General features: G+C 41.9%; 2 protein-coding genes across 3 annotated transcripts in view; both read right to left on the bottom strand.

Moving 5' to 3' along the window:
• The window catches only part of LOC121719383, a 92,408-nt gene that overhangs the window by 60,057 nt on the left and 13,152 nt on the right, over window positions 1-19,199 (bottom strand). The window contains exons 3-7 of the mRNA XM_042104919.1: window positions 8,169-8,240; window positions 6,687-7,361; window positions 5,535-6,230; window positions 4,540-5,235; window positions 3,254-3,961 (exon numbers count right to left, since the gene is read on the bottom strand). Of these exons, the coding sequence (XP_041960853.1) occupies window positions 3,254-3,961; window positions 4,540-5,235; window positions 5,535-6,230; window positions 6,687-7,361; window positions 8,169-8,235 (2,842 nt within the window). The 5' untranslated portion in view covers window positions 8,236-8,240. The remainder of the gene's footprint in view (window positions 1-3,253; window positions 3,962-4,539; window positions 5,236-5,534; window positions 6,231-6,686; window positions 7,362-8,168; window positions 8,241-19,199) is intronic.
• LOC121719569 lies at window positions 13,344-15,709 on the bottom strand. 2 transcript variants are annotated; one of them, XM_042105313.1, is made up of 3 exons: window positions 15,132-15,709; window positions 14,043-14,257; window positions 13,344-13,696 (listed from the first exon to the last, which is right to left on the bottom strand). In XM_042105313.1, the coding sequence occupies exons 1-3, from the start codon at window positions 15,694-15,696 to the stop codon at window positions 13,592-13,594; spliced, it is 885 nt and encodes a 294-aa protein (XP_041961247.1). In that variant the 5' UTR covers window positions 15,697-15,709; the 3' UTR covers window positions 13,344-13,591. The 2 variants fall into 2 exon arrangements, with proteins under 2 accessions (XP_041961247.1, XP_041961248.1); XM_042105314.1 differs by having other exon boundaries at window positions 13,344-14,257.

Genomic DNA, 19,199 nt, shown 5'->3' with positions numbered 1-19,199 from the left:
AATAACTTATGTCGCGCATCATCACTAGCTATGATCGGATAATTGTAAATGGCGACTTCAATACTCATGTCAATAAGACAACTGATGCTAAAGCCAGTAAGTTCCTTAATGTGTTGGACAGTTTAGAGCTAAAGCAGCATGTTACAGGACCCACCCACAACCTTGGCAACACCCTCGATCTAATGTAGTCATTTCTAGAGGGATAGAAGTCACAGACTTATCAGTAAATGATATAAATATGTCTGATCATCATTGTGTATCTTTTAATATAGTACTACATACTCCAAAAATTCATCCCGAAATTGCAATCAAATCGCGACTCTTGGACATTAGAGCAGAACAGCGGTTCATAGCTCTTATGGACTCCATAAATTTAGATATTTTACATCATCCCATTGATCAAATGGTAGAGGCTCTCAATCGTGAATTAGGCGCTCTGCTTGACAGAGTGGCACCCTTAAAGACTAAAAAAAGGCCCTGTAGCAAACTGACACCTTGGATGAACGAAAATATCCATGATCTAAAAAGATCATGTAGAAAAGCTGAGAGAACATGGAGAAAAACTAAGTTACAGGTTCACCGTGCCATTCTAAAAGAAAAAATAGCAAATTATAATAGAGCTATTCAGAATGAGAGGAGGAACCACTTCTCTAAGGTAATTGCTGAAAACAGTGGAAACTGTAGGGTGTTGTTCTCTACCATTGATAGGCTATTGCATCAAACACCTTTTGAAACACTCAGTCAGGCATCCTCTCTAAGATGCGAAGAATTTGCAGACTTCTTCAAAAACAAAGTCATTTCTATAAGGGAGGCTATTGGTAACACAAGTAATATGTTTGATAGTACACCCAAAAACAGCCCCCCAAAATGAAGGTCCTTTAGCACTATTACTCAATCTGAGCTTGGTAAAATTATAACTCAAACCGGCTCCTCAACATGTGTTTTAGATCCAATCCCTACTAGATTCCTCAAAAAAGTATATGATAGCTTAGCTCCCTTTTTTCTCAAGGAAATAAATACCTCATTAGAAACAGGTATATTTCCAACTGCTTTTAAAACCGCTGTTGTGAAACCTTTACTTAAAAAGTCAAATCTTGACCATACCAATCTGAGCAACTACAGGCCTATATCAAATCTATCGTTTTTGAGCAAAGTACTTGAAAAAGTTGTTTGTAATCAGTTAAATACCTTCCTCAACGAAAACAGTATCCTTGAAAAATTCCAATCAGGTTTTAGATCAAATCACAGCACAGAAACGGCTCTAGTAAAAATAGTCAATGATCTCAGACTGGCTACTGACTCAAACAAAGTCTCAATCCTTATTCTTCTGGATTTGAGTGCGGCATTTGACACCATTGATCATAGCATCCTAATTCACCGCCTTGCAAAGTGGGTGGGTCTCTCTGATAATGCTCTAAACTGGTTTCAAACCTACATTGCTGGCAGAGATTTTTATATCAGTCTAGGAGATCATGAATCTGAAAAACATGACTTGCCTTTTGGTGTGGCCCAGGGGAGCTGCCTTGGTCCCCTGCTATTTTCTCTATATATGCTTCCATTGGGAAACGTCATAAGTCAGCATAATGTAAACTTCCACAGCTACGCAGATGATACCCAATTGTATATTTCTGTGGAGCCAACTAACCCAGATGGCCTTTGCTCCCTCACTGCATGCCTAACCTCCATTAATCAGTGGATGAGCAAAACATTTTTTAAACTAAATGATGACAAAACAGAGGTACTTCTGGTTGGACCAAAACTAAAGCGAGATATTATTCTTAGTAATCTGGGGAACTTGGCGTACCAGGTCAAACCAAAAGTAACAAGCCTCGGTGTCATCTTAGATGCAGAGTTAAGTTTTAAGCCCCATATCAGTAAAGTTACTCAGACAGCCTATTTCCACTTGAGAAACATTGCCAAAGTGCGGCCCTTTTTAACCCAACAAGATGCAGAAAAACTAATTCACGCCTTTATCACTAGCAGGTTAGACTACTGCAATGCACTTTTCACTGGTCTTCCCAAAAACACCTAAAGAAATTGGCACTCATACAGAACTCTGCGGCTAGACTTTTAACTAAGACTAAGAAGAGAGAACACGTCACCCCTGTGTTGGCTGAACTGCACTGGCTCCCTATTTCCTATAGAATTGATTTTAAGGTTATGTTAATTACTTACAAAGCTCTGAATGGCATAGCACCTTCATATATCTCTGAGCTTTTAATATCTTATCAACCACAAAGGAAACTTAGATCATCCAATTCTAATCTTTTAATCGTACCCAAAGTGCTCCACAAACAAAGTGGAGAAGCTGCGTTTATCCATTATGCCCCCAAACTATGGAACACCCTGCCTCTGTACATCAAGCAGGCGAGTTCAGTAAATATTTTTAAAAAAGATCTGAAAACATACCTGTACAGGAAAGCTTTTAGTTAACTCATCTTATCCTGTAGACTACATTTTCAGATTATTCTACATCTGCTACTATTGGAGGGCGCAGCCAGCCAGAAGCAGATGGGCTCCCCCTATTAAGTCAGGTTCTGCTCAAGGTTTCTTCCTGGAATATGGGAGTTTTTCCTTGCCACAGTTGCCATATGGCGTGCTTGTGGGGGGTAAGAGGGTTAAGGCTGCCAGTCTTATGACGTCATTTTCTATATTTTTGATATGTTGCTGAGCATATCATAAACAGCAAAGAAAAATGATTGATAATGACTGACTGACTACTATTGTGTTACATGCTTCAAATGTAAAGCACTTTGAGCTGCATTCTGTGTATGAAAGGTGCTATACAAATAAAGCTTTATTATTATTATTATTATTATTATTATTGGAGGGCGCAGCCAGCCAGAAGCAGATGGGCTCCCCCTATTAAGTCAGGTTCTGCTCAAGGTTTCTTCCTGGAATATGGGAGTTTTTCCTTGCCACAGTTGCCATATGGCGTGCTTGTGGGGGATAAGAGGGTTAAGGCTGCCAGTCTTATGATGTCATTTTCTATATTTTTGATATGTTGCTGAGTGGATCATAAACAGCCCCAGCAATGAAGAAAAGTGATTGATAATGACTGACTGACTATTATTGTGTTACATGCTTCAAATGTAAAGCACTTTGAGCTGCATTCTGTGTATGAAAGGTGCTATACAAATAAAGCTTATTATTATTATTATTATTATTATTATTATTATTATTATTATTTATTTTTGCTATGAAAAAGCTCAGTTTGTTTAGTACAAAACACAGAAAATACAATACAACTCACGCTTCAGTGACTGGAGGTGTTGTCTTTGCTTCTCCACCTTCATCAGTCTCTCTGTTGCTCTCTCTTCTTCTTTCTCCCTCCTCTCCTTCACTTCCTCCAGTCTCTTTCTGTCCATCTCATAGTGACGGCCCCCGTTTCCAGAGATAATTTCCTCCATCTTCTCCATCAGCTCTGTGATCTGTGTTCTGTCACCTATGTCCTCATTGTTGAGAACATGATATCTGTTCCCACATTTCTCTACCAGATATCTGAGGTGTTCTTCACTCTCAATGTACTGCTCAATGGTTGCGTTTCCCAGCCAGTCTCCACGGGTAAACAGCACCATGGTGTGACTCCAGACAACTCCACCAAGCAACTCCAGGTGTTCTTGAATATTTATTCTTTTTTCAATTGTGAAAGAATTATCAATATTTATGACAAGTAGGGCAGCATATGGTCCTGGAGGACACAGAGACACACTGAACACAATCTCCTGTTTAGTGAGCTCAGGAGTGTTTTTGAGGTTGTAGCTACTCCACCATCCTGGAGCCTTGACTACAGTGACCTGTCTGCCTGCTACTTCTCCCTGTCTCTTCACACACTGAGCTGTTCTTCTCTTCAGGTCAAACTCCTCTCTGCCCAGGATGGTGTTTCCTGATGAACTCTTCCCAGATCCTCTGTTTCCCAGGAGCACAATTCTGAACTCTGACCGTGGTGATAAATTCCCTGCTGAAAAGAATATACAAATATATTTGACATTATATGACCATGTTATCTTAACAGCTTTGTGGACTTTGAGCAGCAGTAAGAGAGTTGTGGTTTAAATCTAGTGAGTTGACCACCTAAAGTGCATGTACACCTTGTACACACCACTTACAGCCCCACTGGCACTGCTAAATGTTGGTGCATGTTTGGCGATACAGCTGACAATGGCCTGACGTGTAAACTATTCTTTAACAGTTAATTAATACAGAACTGTAGTGCACATCCTGGATGGTTAGTGGGAACGGCACATGTGTTTACATGTGATGCACATGATATCAAAATGAATTTGAAGATAAAACCAAAAACAACAGGCAGATTAAAAACTAGCCAATCAAGTGTAAAGCAAATGTACAGTGTTGCTTCAATTTCACTTAATTTACTATTTTACTAATTTCTTCCATGGCCATAAGAATTAATATTATGATATATTTGATTCAATGTTTCATAAGCTAGATTATTATGAAGATTGTTGGACATTTATTTTTGCTATGAAAAAGCTCAGTTTGTTTACTACAAAACACAGAAAATACAACACAACTCACGCTTCAGTGACTGGAGGTGTTGTCTTTGCTTCTCCACCTTCATCAGTCTCTCTGTTGCTCTCTGTTCTTCATTCCTCCTCCTCTCCTTCACTTCCTCCAGTCTCGTTCTGTCCATCTCAAAGTGACAGTTTTTGTTTCCTGCTACCATTTCTTCTATCTTCTCCAGCAGCTCTGTGACCTGATCGCCTGCCCTATTCTTATTGTTGAGAACATGATATCTGTTCCCACATTTCTCTACCAGACATCTGAGGTGTTCTTCACTCTCAATGTACTGCTCAATGGTTGTGTCTCCCAGCCAGTCTCCACAGGTGAACAGCACCATGGTGTGACTCCAGATATCCCCACTGAAAAGTGCCAAATATTGCTGCACTTCTTGTCTGTATTGACTATTGAAACAGACATCAATACGTATGAGGAGTAGGAGAACATGGGGTCCAGGATCACACAAGGATACACTCAGCACAGTTTCCTGTTTGAAGAATTCAGGAGTGTTAGTCATGCCAGCTTTCCACAAACAGCTTGGGGTGTCGACCACAGTGACCTGCCTCCCTGCCACCTCCCCCACTCTCTTCTCACACTTTGATGTAGAGCACAACTCAAACACATCTTCACCCAGGATGGTGTTCCCTGTTGAAGACTTGCCAGCACGCTTAAATCCCAGAAGATCTATCCTCAGAGATGACTGATGTATTTGATCTTTTAGGGAAAAAAGACAAATATAATATATGTTTTAGCCGTCAACATGTTATGATGTGATGCAAAGAATGTTAAAATGTTAAATGTCTACGACACATTCTCTTTTTAATAGTCAATTTATCAACATAGTCATTATTATATGCCATTTTCAGCTGTGGTTCAACAGCTTTACTTACTTACTCAACATATTAACAGGATCGATCACACAAATACTACAATGACAGAATCTTTCCACATTGTCTTTCTGTTTTGATTCCAGCTACTCTCCTTGGTGCTTGCAGCTTGGAGCTGTTACTCACCCAGTGATGCCCTGAGGTCTTGTCTTTGTTTCTTCACCTTCATCATCCTCTTCTCTGCTCTGATTTTCTCCGTCTTCGCCTGCTCCTCTAGGTTTTGTAAAAGATCTTCACTCATTTTAAAGAGAGAGCTCTTATTCATTGCTACCATGTTTTCTATCTTCTCCAGCAGCTGTGTGACCTGCATAGTATCACCTCTATTCTGGTTGTTGAGGACATGATATCTGTTCCCACATTTCTCTACTAGAGACTGCAGGGCCTCTTCACTCTCAATGTGCTGCTCAATGGGTGTGTCTCCCAGCCAGTCTCCATGGGTGAACAGCACCATGGTGTGACTCCAGATATCCCCACTGAAAATAAATGAGTGATGCTGAAGTGATGTCTTGTGTTGCTCTGTGAAAGCAGCATCCACTGGTATGACTAAACAAAAACTATGGGGACCCTGTTCACACAAACACTGACTCAGCAGAATCTCTCTTTTGACCATTTCAGGGCTGTTCACAGAATTTCCTTTCCATCCTGGAGCCTCCACCACAGTGACCTGTCTGCCTGCTACTTCTCCCTGTCTCTTCACACAAACAGCAGATCTCTGTCCAGGCTGAAACTCCTCTCTGCCCAGGATGGTGTTTCCTGATGAACTCTTTCCAGCATCTTTAAATCCCAGCAGCACAATTCTGAGTTCTGGAAGCATTGCACCTCCTGCAGGAGTAAATGGAGAATTTCAGCAGATGACTGTTTGTGTGTGTGTGTGTGTGTGTGTGTGTGTGTGTGTGTGTGAGTTGATTTAAATGTCATAACCTGCAAGTCACAGTGCCTTGATGTTCATATCCTTACTATTATTGTTACAGTTTGTTTGTCTGATTTACACCTTCTCTTTTTTTTTGGTTCAATGTATAATATTACTTCTGGAAGTCTTTTTACGGACCACTTCAACTCACGCGGCAGCCATTCTGTAAACCAAAAGAAAGCTGTGTTTAAAGTCAATTACATTAGGGCCTTTGTCCAGCAACTTGGGGTTAAGTGCTTTGCTCAGGGCCACAACGATGTAAGCCACAACTGTTCTGGCTACTGCATGCTAGCCCAGCTCCTTAACCACTACACTACCACCCCCCCCAACTCATTTATGCAAACTATTTGTTACATAATTTCACTCACCCTGTCTCTGGACTTTATTTCTTCTCTCCTCTGCTCTCCTCTCTTCTTCTGCCCTCTTCTCTTCAACCTTCTGTAATATTTCTCTGTTTATTTCATAGTGACGGCCACTGTTTCCGGCCACAATCTCTTCTATCTTCTCCAGCAGCTCTGTGATTTGGGTATTATCCTTGCTCTTGATGTTGAGGACATGATATCTGTTCTCACAATTCTCTACCAGCCAGTGAAGCATTCTCCCTTTAATCTCAAAGTCTTTCTCTTCTGCAGGAGTCTCCTGAATGAACAGAACTAGAGAGTGTTTCCAGGCTCCATGGCCCAGAAGACTCAGGTGGTTTGATGTGGCTTTTCTCTCTGCCTCTGTGAAAGTCATGTTCTTACGGATGACCAGCAGAAAGGCATGAGGTCCTGGAGGACACAGAGTCACACTGAGAACAATCTCCTGCTTCAGGAGGTGAGGAGAATCTTTACAAAAATAGCGACTATATTCTGTCCCTCCTGGAGTGTCCACCACAGTGACCTGTCTCCCTGCTACCTCTCCCTGTCTCTTCACACACTGCAGTGTTCTCACATCAGGGTCAAACTCCTCTCTGCCCAGGATGGTGTTTCCTGCTGAACTCTTCCCAGCTTCACTGTTCTCCAGCAGCACAATCCTCACATCTGAGAGATTGGGGATATCACCTGGTCATGAGAAAACACAGGAGGACAACACACACTTTCAAGCTTTCAGAAAACACTTGAGCTCCCCAGACATAATGTGAAAAATAGTAATGAAATAATAATAGATTCACTGTCGTACCAACTATTCATGACACAAGAAAATAACTTGAACATTACAGTAATACACACTATCCATTAGGGTATCCGAGTGATGGACACTTCCCATTAGGGTATCAGAGGGATGGACACTGTTCCATTAGGGTATCAGAGTGATGGACATGTTACATTAGGGTATCAGATTGATGGACATGTTCCATTAGGGTATCAGAGTGATGGACATGTTCCATTAGGGTATCAGAGTGATGGACACTGTTCCATTAGGGAAAATAAGGGATATTAAATATCCCTTATTTTCAAAGCCCAATATTGACAGATAATCTGATTTCCCACACGATCAGTTTAGGCCAGTGGTCCCCAAACTTTTTCTTCCGAGGGCCAGCTCACTATGCCTGGCTCTAAGAGAGGGCCAGAGACTCGGAGTATATTAGTAACCATAAATAGCGTAGTGCTGTGAACAACAGCAGTCTACCTTAGTTACGCGAAACAGCGAAACAGCTGTTAAGACTCGCCATAGAGAATGAATGGAAGAAATTACGGAGGTTATAATTTGACGATGTCGTACTCCCATGCGGGCCAGATTCTATATACCACGGACATGTTTTGGGGGGCCACCCAAAATGAAGTGGCGGGCCGTAGTTTGGGGACCACTGCATTAGGGCATCAGAGTGATGGACATGTTCCATTAGGGTATCAGAGTGGTGGACTCACCAGTAGATGATCCCCCTGCAGCCATCTCTTCAGTTTTACTCAGATCACTCAGATGTCCTGACCGCATTCACACTGAAAGAGGACAACATGGCAGCATAATGGTGTTTAATAGTCATGTCATGTTTAAATATAACTAAATATTTTACACTTACTCATTTAGCAAACTTACACAAATGAGGGATAATATTGAAGCTGCGGTGTAGAGGAGACCTTAGGTAGGAATTATGGCGTCAATGATTATTATTACTAGAGAATGAGAATGCAGACGTTATGATTACTTATCAAAGTGTAGTAGAAGAAGAAGGGAGTAGAGGAGGGAAGAGGGGCAAGTGCATGTTGGGGGTGGATGAGAGGAGGCAAGAGGGGCAAGTGCATGTTGGGGGTGGATGAGAGGAGGCAAGAGGGGCAAGTGCATGTTGGGGGTGGATGAGAGGAGGGAAGAGGGGCAAGTGCATGTTGGGGGTGGATGAGAGGAGGGAAGAGGGGCAAGTGCATGTTGGGGGTGGATGAGAGGAGGGAAGAGGGGCAAGTGCATGTTGGGGGTGGATGAGAGGAGGGAAGAGGGGCAAGTGCATGTTGGGTGGAGGAGAGCAAGCATCCAGGAAAAAGTGTTTTCAGGAGCTTCTTAAAGATATAGTGGATCGCACCTGCTCTGGTGGCACTTGGCAGGTTATCCCAGTTTACAGGGACTACAAATGAACAATGTCATGCAATTTATTCATAATTTCAATTTAATTGAAAATATATCATCATTTTATTCATAATACATTTGATAGATGTATAATCCAGCTCATACAAAAACAAAGAATTAGAAACAAACAGTTTGCAAAATTATTTTCCGGTGAATCCGTTATGATTACTTATCAAAGAGTAGTAGAATGAAACAGTGGTAGAGGAAGAAGGAAGTAGAGGAGGTTATTCCAACATAGAGGGACCACAAATGACAATAGTCTGGATTGCCGTGTGTGTGTAGAGGCGGCAATGCCAAACAACGTCCCTTGGAGGAGAGCAGCGGCCGAGGGTTAACACCAGCCTTTATGAGACCGTTTAAGTCGATGGAAAAATACTATTCACAGCCTTTACTTTGTAAGCATTAGTGACTTGAATTTGATTCGGGCGGCCAGTGGAGCTAAAAGGACAGCGGTGTAACCTGTGGCCTTTTCGGTTGATTGAAAACCAGATGCACAGTCGCATTATAGTAGCAGTACATTATATTGTAGCAGTTTCACCACACAAGCCACGAGGAGGGCAAGGTGAGAGATAACCATGGGCTGTACCAGCAGAAGCGGTCTGATTTTCTTCATATTGAATAGTGCGAAGTGGCATGACTGGGCGACAGAGGCATCATGGTCAGAGAATGTTAGCTGGCCATCAATCATGACACCTAAGTTTCTTGCAACTTTCGTTGATGTTGTGATGTATGGTTTGTTTGACTAAGAAGACCATAAGTTTGGTCTTAGGTCATATAGGTTTAGTCATTTTTTTTGTTTTTTTTCTTCTTTTTCGTATGGCCAAATTTCCGTCAAGGATTCCCGGGACACTGAAAGACCGGGGTACACGAAACTTGGTGGGCATGTAGCTCCACATGGATAGCAAGGAACCATCGTTTTTTGTTTTGATCTGTAGCCCCCCTGCTGGACTGAACCCCCCAAAAAGATGGTAGGGCAGACACAGTTTTCTGTGAATATCTCGAGAACCGTAGAGTTTAAGAAGACCACCTTTTTTTTGTATGTTGATCTTAAGAGGCCATGTCAACCCATTCCATGCAAAAAAATTGGTCATCCTAGGCCCTACGGTTCTCAAGATATTCACAGAAAACTCTGTTGGTGTACGGTCACTAAATGTACACATAAATTATTTTATTGTATGGTCCCCCATGATCGAAATTTCACGAAACTTGGCATGCATTCGGAGGGTGTCATAATGATCCTACACTTTCAATTTCGTGCAGTTTTTGACCATGTCAGCCAGAGATATTGTGATTAAAACACCTAATTTTTACATTTTTGTTTTTAACTAGGTGGCGCTATACATGAAATGAGTGGTTATGGAATGGGTTGACATGGCCCCTTAAGACCAACATAAAAAGGTGGTCCTCCTAGGCCCTACGGTTCTCGAGATATCCAATTTCCACTTCCACTTTGCTGCGCGGCGGTCATAATAAGGAGACTGACATTTGACCCATCCTGCAACCTATTAAACAGTACTTTTGAACAAATCTATACATTTCACACTTTACTCTTTATTTAAATCAGACTGTATTTACCTCTACTCTCACAGTGCCAGTGGTTTCAGACCTTTGGAACCGTCACCAAGGACACCAAGGTCTCTTACATGACTGGCTATTCCTGATGGTGTTGAAAACAGGTTCAGAGTGAACTTTGGTGTGTTCTTGAATCAAGTAATCATTAACAGTTTCAGATCTGATTTTCAGATCAGATTTATCTGTTGAACTCCAAGTTCTTCTATACCCCGCCCACACCAATGCCTACTACTGGGTAATTCTGTGTCAAATCATTACACTTTTGGACCGCATCACCACAGATTTGAAACTTGGAATGCTAATGGCATATGAGAAACCCATTGAACAGAAATTATGACTTTGCATATCTTCCACAATTTGTAATAGAAAAAAACTTGTATCGTATCAAAATATTTTTCCAGATCTACTTTTTATGCAAATAGGGGGAAATTGTCCCATTTGCGCGTAAATCGAGTGCAAGCTTTTTTTTTACGCACTTCAGTTACGCACCTCTGTGTTACGCGTATTCTCCCATCCCCGCTTCTGTCACCCACAGCTCTCATCCTGATCCAGTCCCAGCCCATGGAATCCAAATAAGCCCATACCAGTGTAGCACTGGCCCACAAAATACTTTTGAACAAATCCACTTTTCACACGTTGCTCTCAGTTTGAATGAAACAGACTTACCTCTACTCTCTCAGTGATTTCAGAGCTTTGAGACAGTCACCAAGGACATGACGCTGGCAGGTTCAGAGTGAACTTTGGTGCGTTCCTGTAACAAGTAATCATTAAAGGTTTTACAACCTACAGTGGTACCTCGTGGCCTCTTTGAATCTTGTGTCTGGAGATCCCCCCCCCCCCCCCCCCCCCCCACCACCACCCTAACAACCCAACACACTTAACCTGCCCCTTACCAAGAGATCCTCCTCCCCTACCACCACTAACTACCCAACACACTTAACCTGCCCAGGAGATCCTCCTCCCCTACCACCACTAACTACCCAACACACTTAACCTGCCCCTTACCAAGAGATCCTGTTCTATCGCGTCCCTCTCTTTCATCTACGTCACTGGACTTAACTGGACTCTGAACTCATGTAAATGTAAATCAGGTTTATATGCCAAGTATACTATACTAAACCTATAAATCCGTATCAGTTGGGCTGAACTCCAACTCCCTCTACTCTGCACACACCATTGCCCACACCAGCCAGTGCAGCAACTCTAGTGTTGGGAGTCAAAATGTAATCTCATACATTTAAGGGGAGACAGTGTTGTGTGGTGATGATAATTGTATGAAGAATTAACTGATTGAGTTTAATGACTTAATTATTGAAGACTTAATGGTCAAGACAAGACTATTGCATGAGTCCTACGAACTAAGATAAGCTTTTATTTTCGTCTAAAGAAATGTTTCCCCTTCACTGCAAGGAAAAGATTAGTCCAGAATACTTTCTTATCAATATTATATTATGGCGATATAATATACATGCATGCATTTTCACTGAAAAAAAACTGGATGTTGTTTATCATTCTGTCTTGCGGTTCATAACTGGTGCTACTGCAAGGACACATCACTGCAACCTATTTGAAATGGTTCAATGGGACCATATGACACATGATTATCCATGCAGAGAGGACTGCAGACAGCTTCCCCAAAAGAAGTGCGACTGACCCTAGATTCATAGTTGCGTTGCGTTACTGCATGCCGGTGGGTTTTCCCGACAGACGGGGGTGTGTACTATGGTGTATGCCTTGAAGCATAACCGTAATTTGATTGGCTGGTGCCTTGCGTTGCTGTCCATTGGTGCAGAAAAAGTTGAACGTTTTGCAACTTTTTTTGACGGAGGCGACGGGAGAAAAGCAACACAACAGAACCACAATTCTCTTAAGCCCATGTAAAGTGAACGAGATGCGTGCTGCAGTGGATGCAATGCAAGCGTCTGTGTGCACCGTTACCTAGGAATGCGACTCTGCGTCTGCGCCTTGCCAATGTAAATAACATTCATAATATGGCTACTAGCTTTCATTCCCCCATTCTGCATAAAACTAAGAGTTGTAGCCTACATGTTTATTCCAGGCGGATGGTCCTCTAGCAGAGAACAGGTGTGAGGCAGTGGTCATTTCATGCCAATATTTTTGAATGCCTTTGAATGACATTTCTAAGCTGCTTCTGAACTCATTCTAAAGATGAACTACAAGGATAAATATTGTTGTGATGTTTACAGAGAAACAAAACGATCAAGAACATTCCAATGATTATTTATAAGTTATTTCATTAATAAAAACAGATGCAAATTGGCAGTGTACAATACCCAATACAATACATCACACCAAAAGTTATTTTTGTTGCACTTCACTTCTACTGTGTGTGTGTGTGTGTGTAACCCAACCTGTCTGTACTAGCTCGGATCAGCTGACCGGCAGTGGCTGCGATAATCTTTCAGCACCAGTAGAGAGAGACAAACCAGCGTAGTCGTGTCCAGTAGGAGGTGTCTGGTTGCTTTATGCATCACACAGACAAAATGCTCTCACAAATGTATCAAACGGAAATACGTTGGGACTCAAATCAGGAAAGATCTACCAAAATACAGCGCCAAGCAGTGATGAGGTATGAGACCGGCGCCAGGGTACAGCCTAGTCGCCAGCTTGATGCTATCTTGCCACGGGTGACTGTAAGCACTCACATCAAGCTCCATGACAACTAAAGAATAGCTGACATTTAACATCACTTCCAAGAGCATTGTTCACATGTTTTGATTGGTTGTCATACAGGCTTTCAAAAGTATCTTTTTATGAGGCTTGGTCTGAGGAGCATTTGGACCAAACCGCTGCAGGTCAGTAGATGACCCAGACCCATCCTTCAAAGAGAACAACTTTGGACCCCATTCTTTTGAAAGGCTCACAAGCCCCCAATTTTATTCATTTTTTTGGTTGTTAAGATACATTATAATGCATCAATTAACATCTACATAACATTGTGAAATAACCTATCCAGCCTTTAACTGAGGAAAAAAAAACATTAGCTAGATGATATAGATTACATACATAACCATAAATTATAGATCTAGATTACAGAATTCACGTAAATATTGTTCAAAATACTTATATGTACAATATGCAGTATAGGTACAAATGCAATTTATCATAAAATATCAGAGTTATATGATGAACATATTGGTCATTGTTGCAATTTCAGAGAGAGAGAGAGAAAGGAAAGATGAGCTAATCTGATCTTTTCAGAAGCTTTCAGAGGTTCAAGTTCCCTCCTCCCTTCCTCTTCTGGCCCCTCCCCCTGTTCTGAGCTGCTGACTTCCTCCTGATCTCTGTTCTAAGCTCTAAGATGTTTTACAGGGCCAGTTCTCCTGTGTTGGTCTCTCTCTGATCTCTGTTCTAAGCTCTAAGATGTTTTACAGGGACAGTTCTCCCGTGTTGGTCTCTCTCTGATCTCTGTTCTAAGCTCTAAGATGTTTTACAGGGCCAGTTCTCCTGTGTTGGTCTCTCTCTGATCTCTGTTCTAAGCTCTAAGATGTTTTACAGGGACAGTTCTCCCGTGTTGGTCTCTCTCTGATCTCTGTTCTAAGCTCTAAGACGTTTTACAAGGTCAGTTCTCCCATGTTGGTCTCTTCTGGACTCTCCCCTGAGCTGCTGACTTCCTCCTTCACCGCTGGTCTCTTATGATCACTCCATCCCTCCAGTCTTCCAGACGTTAGTGAACCAATCCCAGAGCTAGTAGCTGCTGACATCACAGAGTCTCGTTCTGAGGGGGCTTCAGATGCTGTGTCTGAGATGTGTGTGTGGTAGGCTGAGGTTACTGAGGTTATTTCAGACCTCTCATCTCCACCCACTGAAAACAAAACACATGCAGACTTCTATATCTGTGTAGTTCATCACTTTTTTTCAGTACTGTGGACAACAATACTGTCTGAATTGAAGATAAATATGGGACTGTATTTTCCATAAACACTTCAGTGAATGACCAAAAACATTTATATTTCTATGCATGCTGTAATATATCTATAACTTTATTGAACTGAACTATCTAATATTATTTGTACTTCTAGTGCAGTGGTTCTCAAATGGGGGTACGCGTACCCCTGGGGGTACGTGAAGGCACTCCAGGGGGTATGTGAGATTTTAAAATATACATATATTTAAAAAGTAGAATCCATGCAAAAATACTTGGATACATGGATTTATTAAACAATTATTTAATAAATATTTCAGGAAAATATAAGTTCATAAAATGAATTTTATATTTCAGTAGGCTATTCATTATCCTAAAAACCCAGAGTCCCCCCCCCCACCCATACCAGGATGGCTCGACCCAACCTGTCACATGCCACCCACCATCACCTGTCAAAACTCAAACGATGGAGTCGTGGTTGAAGCGTAGCGGTAATTCTGATGGCACAGTGCTCTGTTCTAAGTCTTTTTTCTCAACTAAAAATGCTTTTCGCTGGTACTTGGCTGAACAAAAATATTTCACAGGGGGTACATCACTGAAAAAAGGTTGAGAACCACTGTTCTAGTGGACCAACACTTGTGAAAACACCTATATATACAAATACTCATTTTATTTTTTAGTACATTACTTCTAACTGAACAAATGTCAGACCTGCCATGTTCAATGATGGAGGAAAGTACTTCTGCCACTTAGTCGGGAGTAGACTATGTTTGCTCTGAGTCAAACATCATGTTCATAACATATTTAGACTTACTATTGGGGGCAGTGTCCTTGCTCTTTGCCAGCTCAATCTCTTCCATCTGTTCCACCAACTGCTGCACCTCCATCTTCCAGTCTGCTGCTGTGGTCTCATTTGTCCTCCCTTCCTCATACTGGAAATGGCTTCCTCCATTGAGAACCACTAACTTATCAACCTTCTTCAGTACACCTGGCCTGCTCTCCTCACCTGTCCAGTGAACATACCTGTTCCCACATTTCTCAACCAGCCACTGCAGGGCCTCTCCTTCACTCTCAATGTACTCCTCAATGTTCCTGTCCACTGACAGGTCATCAGAGGAGTCAAACATCACTATGGCGTGATCCCAAACTCTGTCCCCCAGAAGCCCCAGATGTGTCTGGAATTGCCTCCTTCTTCTCTCAGTGAAGTGAAGATCTGTGTCAATGCTCAGCACTAAAGCATGTGGACCAGGATCACACAGAGACACCAACTCTGCTTTAGTCTCTTCTAGACTTCTCTTACTTGGTGTCATCTTAACTCTAGTGATCTCTTGACCTCCCCTGATTTCCTCCGCACACTGAAGCGTGACTCCTTCTGCCATCTCTCCTCTGTCACTGTCGAAATATTGCAGGAGCATCACCTTTATCCCTGAGAGGGGCTGTAGTTCACCTGTAAAAACACATGATTAATTTATTAACACACACACACACACACACACACAAACACATACATATACACACACACACACACAAACACATACATACACATACACACACACACACACACACACACACACACACACACACACACAGTGAATATCACCAAATAATGTTTTACTCCATTGTACTCCAATTTCATATTACTTGATCCCTGCATCTCCATCATTAATTCTAACAAATAGCTAATCATGTCTCTTGATTTGTCGAAAAACCAACTCACCCATGACATATTTAAACATAACCTCCTGTTTGTAAGTTTTTGACTCTCTGTCCTTCACTCTTCTACAGAGGAGACTCCTCCTCTTCTCCATTTCCCGTACAAAAGTTTTGTCAACTTCAAAGTGACATTCATGATTTCCTGCAACCATCTCCTCAATCTTCTCCAGCAGCTGTGTGACCTGCTTGTCATCTCCCCTATTCTCATTGTTGAGAACATGATATCTGTTCCCACATTTCTCTACCAGATATCTGATGTGTTCTTCACTGTACTTCAATGTACTGCTCAATGGTTGTGTCTCCCAGCCAGTCTCCATTGGTGAACAGCACCATAGTGTGACTCCAGACTCTCTCACTAAGAAGTTCCACATGTTGTTGAACAATTATGTTCCTTCCCACTGTGATGGCTTTATCAAGACATATACATAGCAGGACAGCATGTGGTCCTGGAGGACACAGAGACACACTGAACACAATCTCCTGTTTAGTGAGCTCAGGGGTGTCGTTGAGGTTGTAGCTACTCCACCAACCTGGAGCCTCGACTACAGTGACCCGTCTGCCTGCTACTTCTCCCTGTCTCTTCACACACTGAGCTGTTCTTCTCTTCAGGTCAAACTCCTCTCTGCCCAGGATGGTGTTTCCTGATGAACTCTTCCCAGATCCTCTGTTTCCCAGGAGCACAATTCTGAACTCTGACCGTGGTGATAAATTCCCTGCTGAAAAGAATATACAAATATATTTGACATTATATGACCATGTTATCTTAACAGCTTTGTGGACTTTGAGCAGCAGTAAGAGAGTTGTGGTTTAAATCTAGTGAGTTGACCACCTAAAGTGCATGTACACCTTGTACACACCACTTACAGCCCCACTGGCACTGCTAAATGTTGGTGCATGTTTGGCGATACAGCTGACAATGGCCTGACGTGTAAACTATTCTTTAACAGTTAATTAATACAGAACTGTAGTGCACATCCTGGATGGTTAGTGGGAACGGCACATGTGTTTACATGTGATGCACATGATATCAAAATGAATTTGAAGATAAAACCAAAAACAACAGGCAGATTAAAAACTAGCCAATCAAGTGTAAAGCAAATGTACAGTGTTGCTTCAATTTCACTTAATTTACTATTTTACTAATTTCTTCCATGGCCATAAGAATTAATATTATGATATATTTGATTCAATGTTTCATAAGCTAGATTATTATGAAGATTGTTGGACATTTATTTTTGCTATGAAAAAGCTCAGTTTGTTTACTACAAAACACAGAAAATACAACACAACTCACGCTTCAGTGACTGGAGGTGTTGTCTTTGCTTCTCCACCTTCATCAGTCTCTCTGTTGCTCTCTGTTCTTCATTCCTCCTCCTCTCCTTCACTTCCTCCAGTCTCGTTCTGTCCATCTCAAAGTGACAGTTTTTGTTTCCTGCTACCATTTCTTCTATCTTCTCCAGCAGCTCTGTGACCTGATCACCTGCCCTATTCTCATTGTTGAGGACATGATATCTGTTCCCACATTTCTCCACCAGAGACTGCAGAGCCTCTTCACTCTCAATGTGCTGCTCAATGGTTGTGTCTCCCAGCCAGTCTCCACAGGTGAACAGCACCATGGTGTGACTCCAGATATCTTCACCACTGAAAAGGGTCAAATATTGCTGCACTTCTTGTCTGTATTGACTATTGAAACAGACATCAATACGGATGAGCAGTAAGAGAGCATGGGGTCCAGGATCACACAAGGACACACTCAGTACAGTTTTCTGCTTAAGGAATTCAGGAGTGTTAGTCATGCCATCACTCCAATACCAGCTTGGGGTGTCGACCACAGTGACCTGCCTCCCTGCCACCTCCCCCTCTCTCTTCTCACATTTTGATGTAGAGCGCAACTCAAACACATCTTCACCCAGGATGGTGTTCCCTGTTGAAGACTTGCCAGCGTATTTCAAAGTCAAAGTCAAAGTCAAAGTCAGCTTTATTGTCAATTTCTTCACATGTTCCAGACATACAAAGAGATCGAAATTACGTTTCTCACTATCCCACGGTGAAGACAAGACATATTTTACCAATTTAAGTCCACAGACAAACATAACATTCAAGTAAACAAAAAAGTAAGTAAATAAGAGGGCACATATAATAATGAAAAAAATAAGAGCAGCAAAATTTGGTTGAAATTGTGCATAGACAGTCAATAAAATACTAGTGCAAAGTCAGGCCAATAAAAGGCTTGGGTAGTTCTGTTTGACCTAAGTAAGAAAGAAAGTGACATAGTGGTGCAAGTTATGTAAGAGCAGCAGATGTGTTGTGTTTTCAGGACAACAACAACAAGTTGTAAAGTGTACAAGTGTGCAAGTGTGCAAGTGGAGTAGTGCACGCGGCCATTGTGGGTCCAATGTCCAGGATGTTATGTAGCTGAGGGTGGAGGGGGGAGAGGAGGGAGAGAGTTCAGCATCCTTACAGCTTGGTGTATGAAGCTGTTGGTGAGTCTGGTAGTGCGGGAGCGCAGGCTTCTGTACCTCTTCCCAGAGGGCAGTAGATCGAACAGATTGTGAGCGGGGTGACTTGCATCACTCACAATTTTGGTCGCCTTGCGGGTGAGGTGGGTGGTGTAAATGTCCTTCAGGGAGGGGAGTGAAGCACCAATAATCCTTCCAGCTGTGTTCACTATGCGCTGCAGGGCTTTCCTGTTGTATTCAGTGCAGCTTCCGCCCCACACAGCGATACAGCTGGAGAGGATGCTCTCAATGGTGCCTCGATTTGAATCCCAGAAGAAGAATTCTCAGAGATGACTGGTGTATTTGATCTTTTAGGGAAAAAAGATCAATATAATATATGTTTTAGCAGTCAACATGTTATGATGTGATGGTTAAACAATGTTAAATGTCATATATTCCATATGATCTTTTTAATAGTCAATTCATCAAAATAGTAATTATTATAAATGGCTGTGGTTCAACAGCTTTACTTACTTACTCAACACATTAAGAGGATAAAGTTCAATCATACAAATACTACAATGACAGAATCTTTCCACATTGTCTTTCTGTTTTGATTCCAGCTACTCTCCTTGGTGCTTGCAGCTTGGAGCTGTTACTCACCCAGTGATGCCCTGAGGTCTTGTCTTTGTTTCTTCACCTTCATCATCCTCTTCTCTGCTCTGATTTTC

Source organism: Alosa sapidissima, chromosome 9, assembly GCF_018492685.1.
Source record: "Alosa sapidissima isolate fAloSap1 chromosome 9, fAloSap1.pri, whole genome shotgun sequence".
NCBI classification, from domain to species: domain Eukaryota; kingdom Metazoa; phylum Chordata; class Actinopteri; order Clupeiformes; family Clupeidae; genus Alosa; species Alosa sapidissima.
This window is presented reverse-complemented; position numbering and strand designations above follow the sequence as displayed.

What these genes read in the sequence shown, in the direction of transcription:
- LOC121719569 (XM_042105313.1), bottom strand. Translation starts at nt 15,696, where the DNA reads ATGGCAGAAGGAGTCACGCTTCAGTGTGCGGAGGAAATCAGGGGAGGT. An exon ending in CAAGGACACTGCCCCCAATA is followed by an intron (nt 14,258 to 15,131) that starts GTAAGTCTAAAT and finishes TTTTGTTTTCAG; the next exon opens with TGGGTGGAGATGAGAGGTCT. An exon ending in TCAGCAGCTCAGGGGAGAGT is followed by an intron (nt 13,697 to 14,042) that starts CCAGAAGAGACC and finishes CAGGGGGAGGGG; the next exon opens with CCAGAAGAGGAAGGGAGGAG.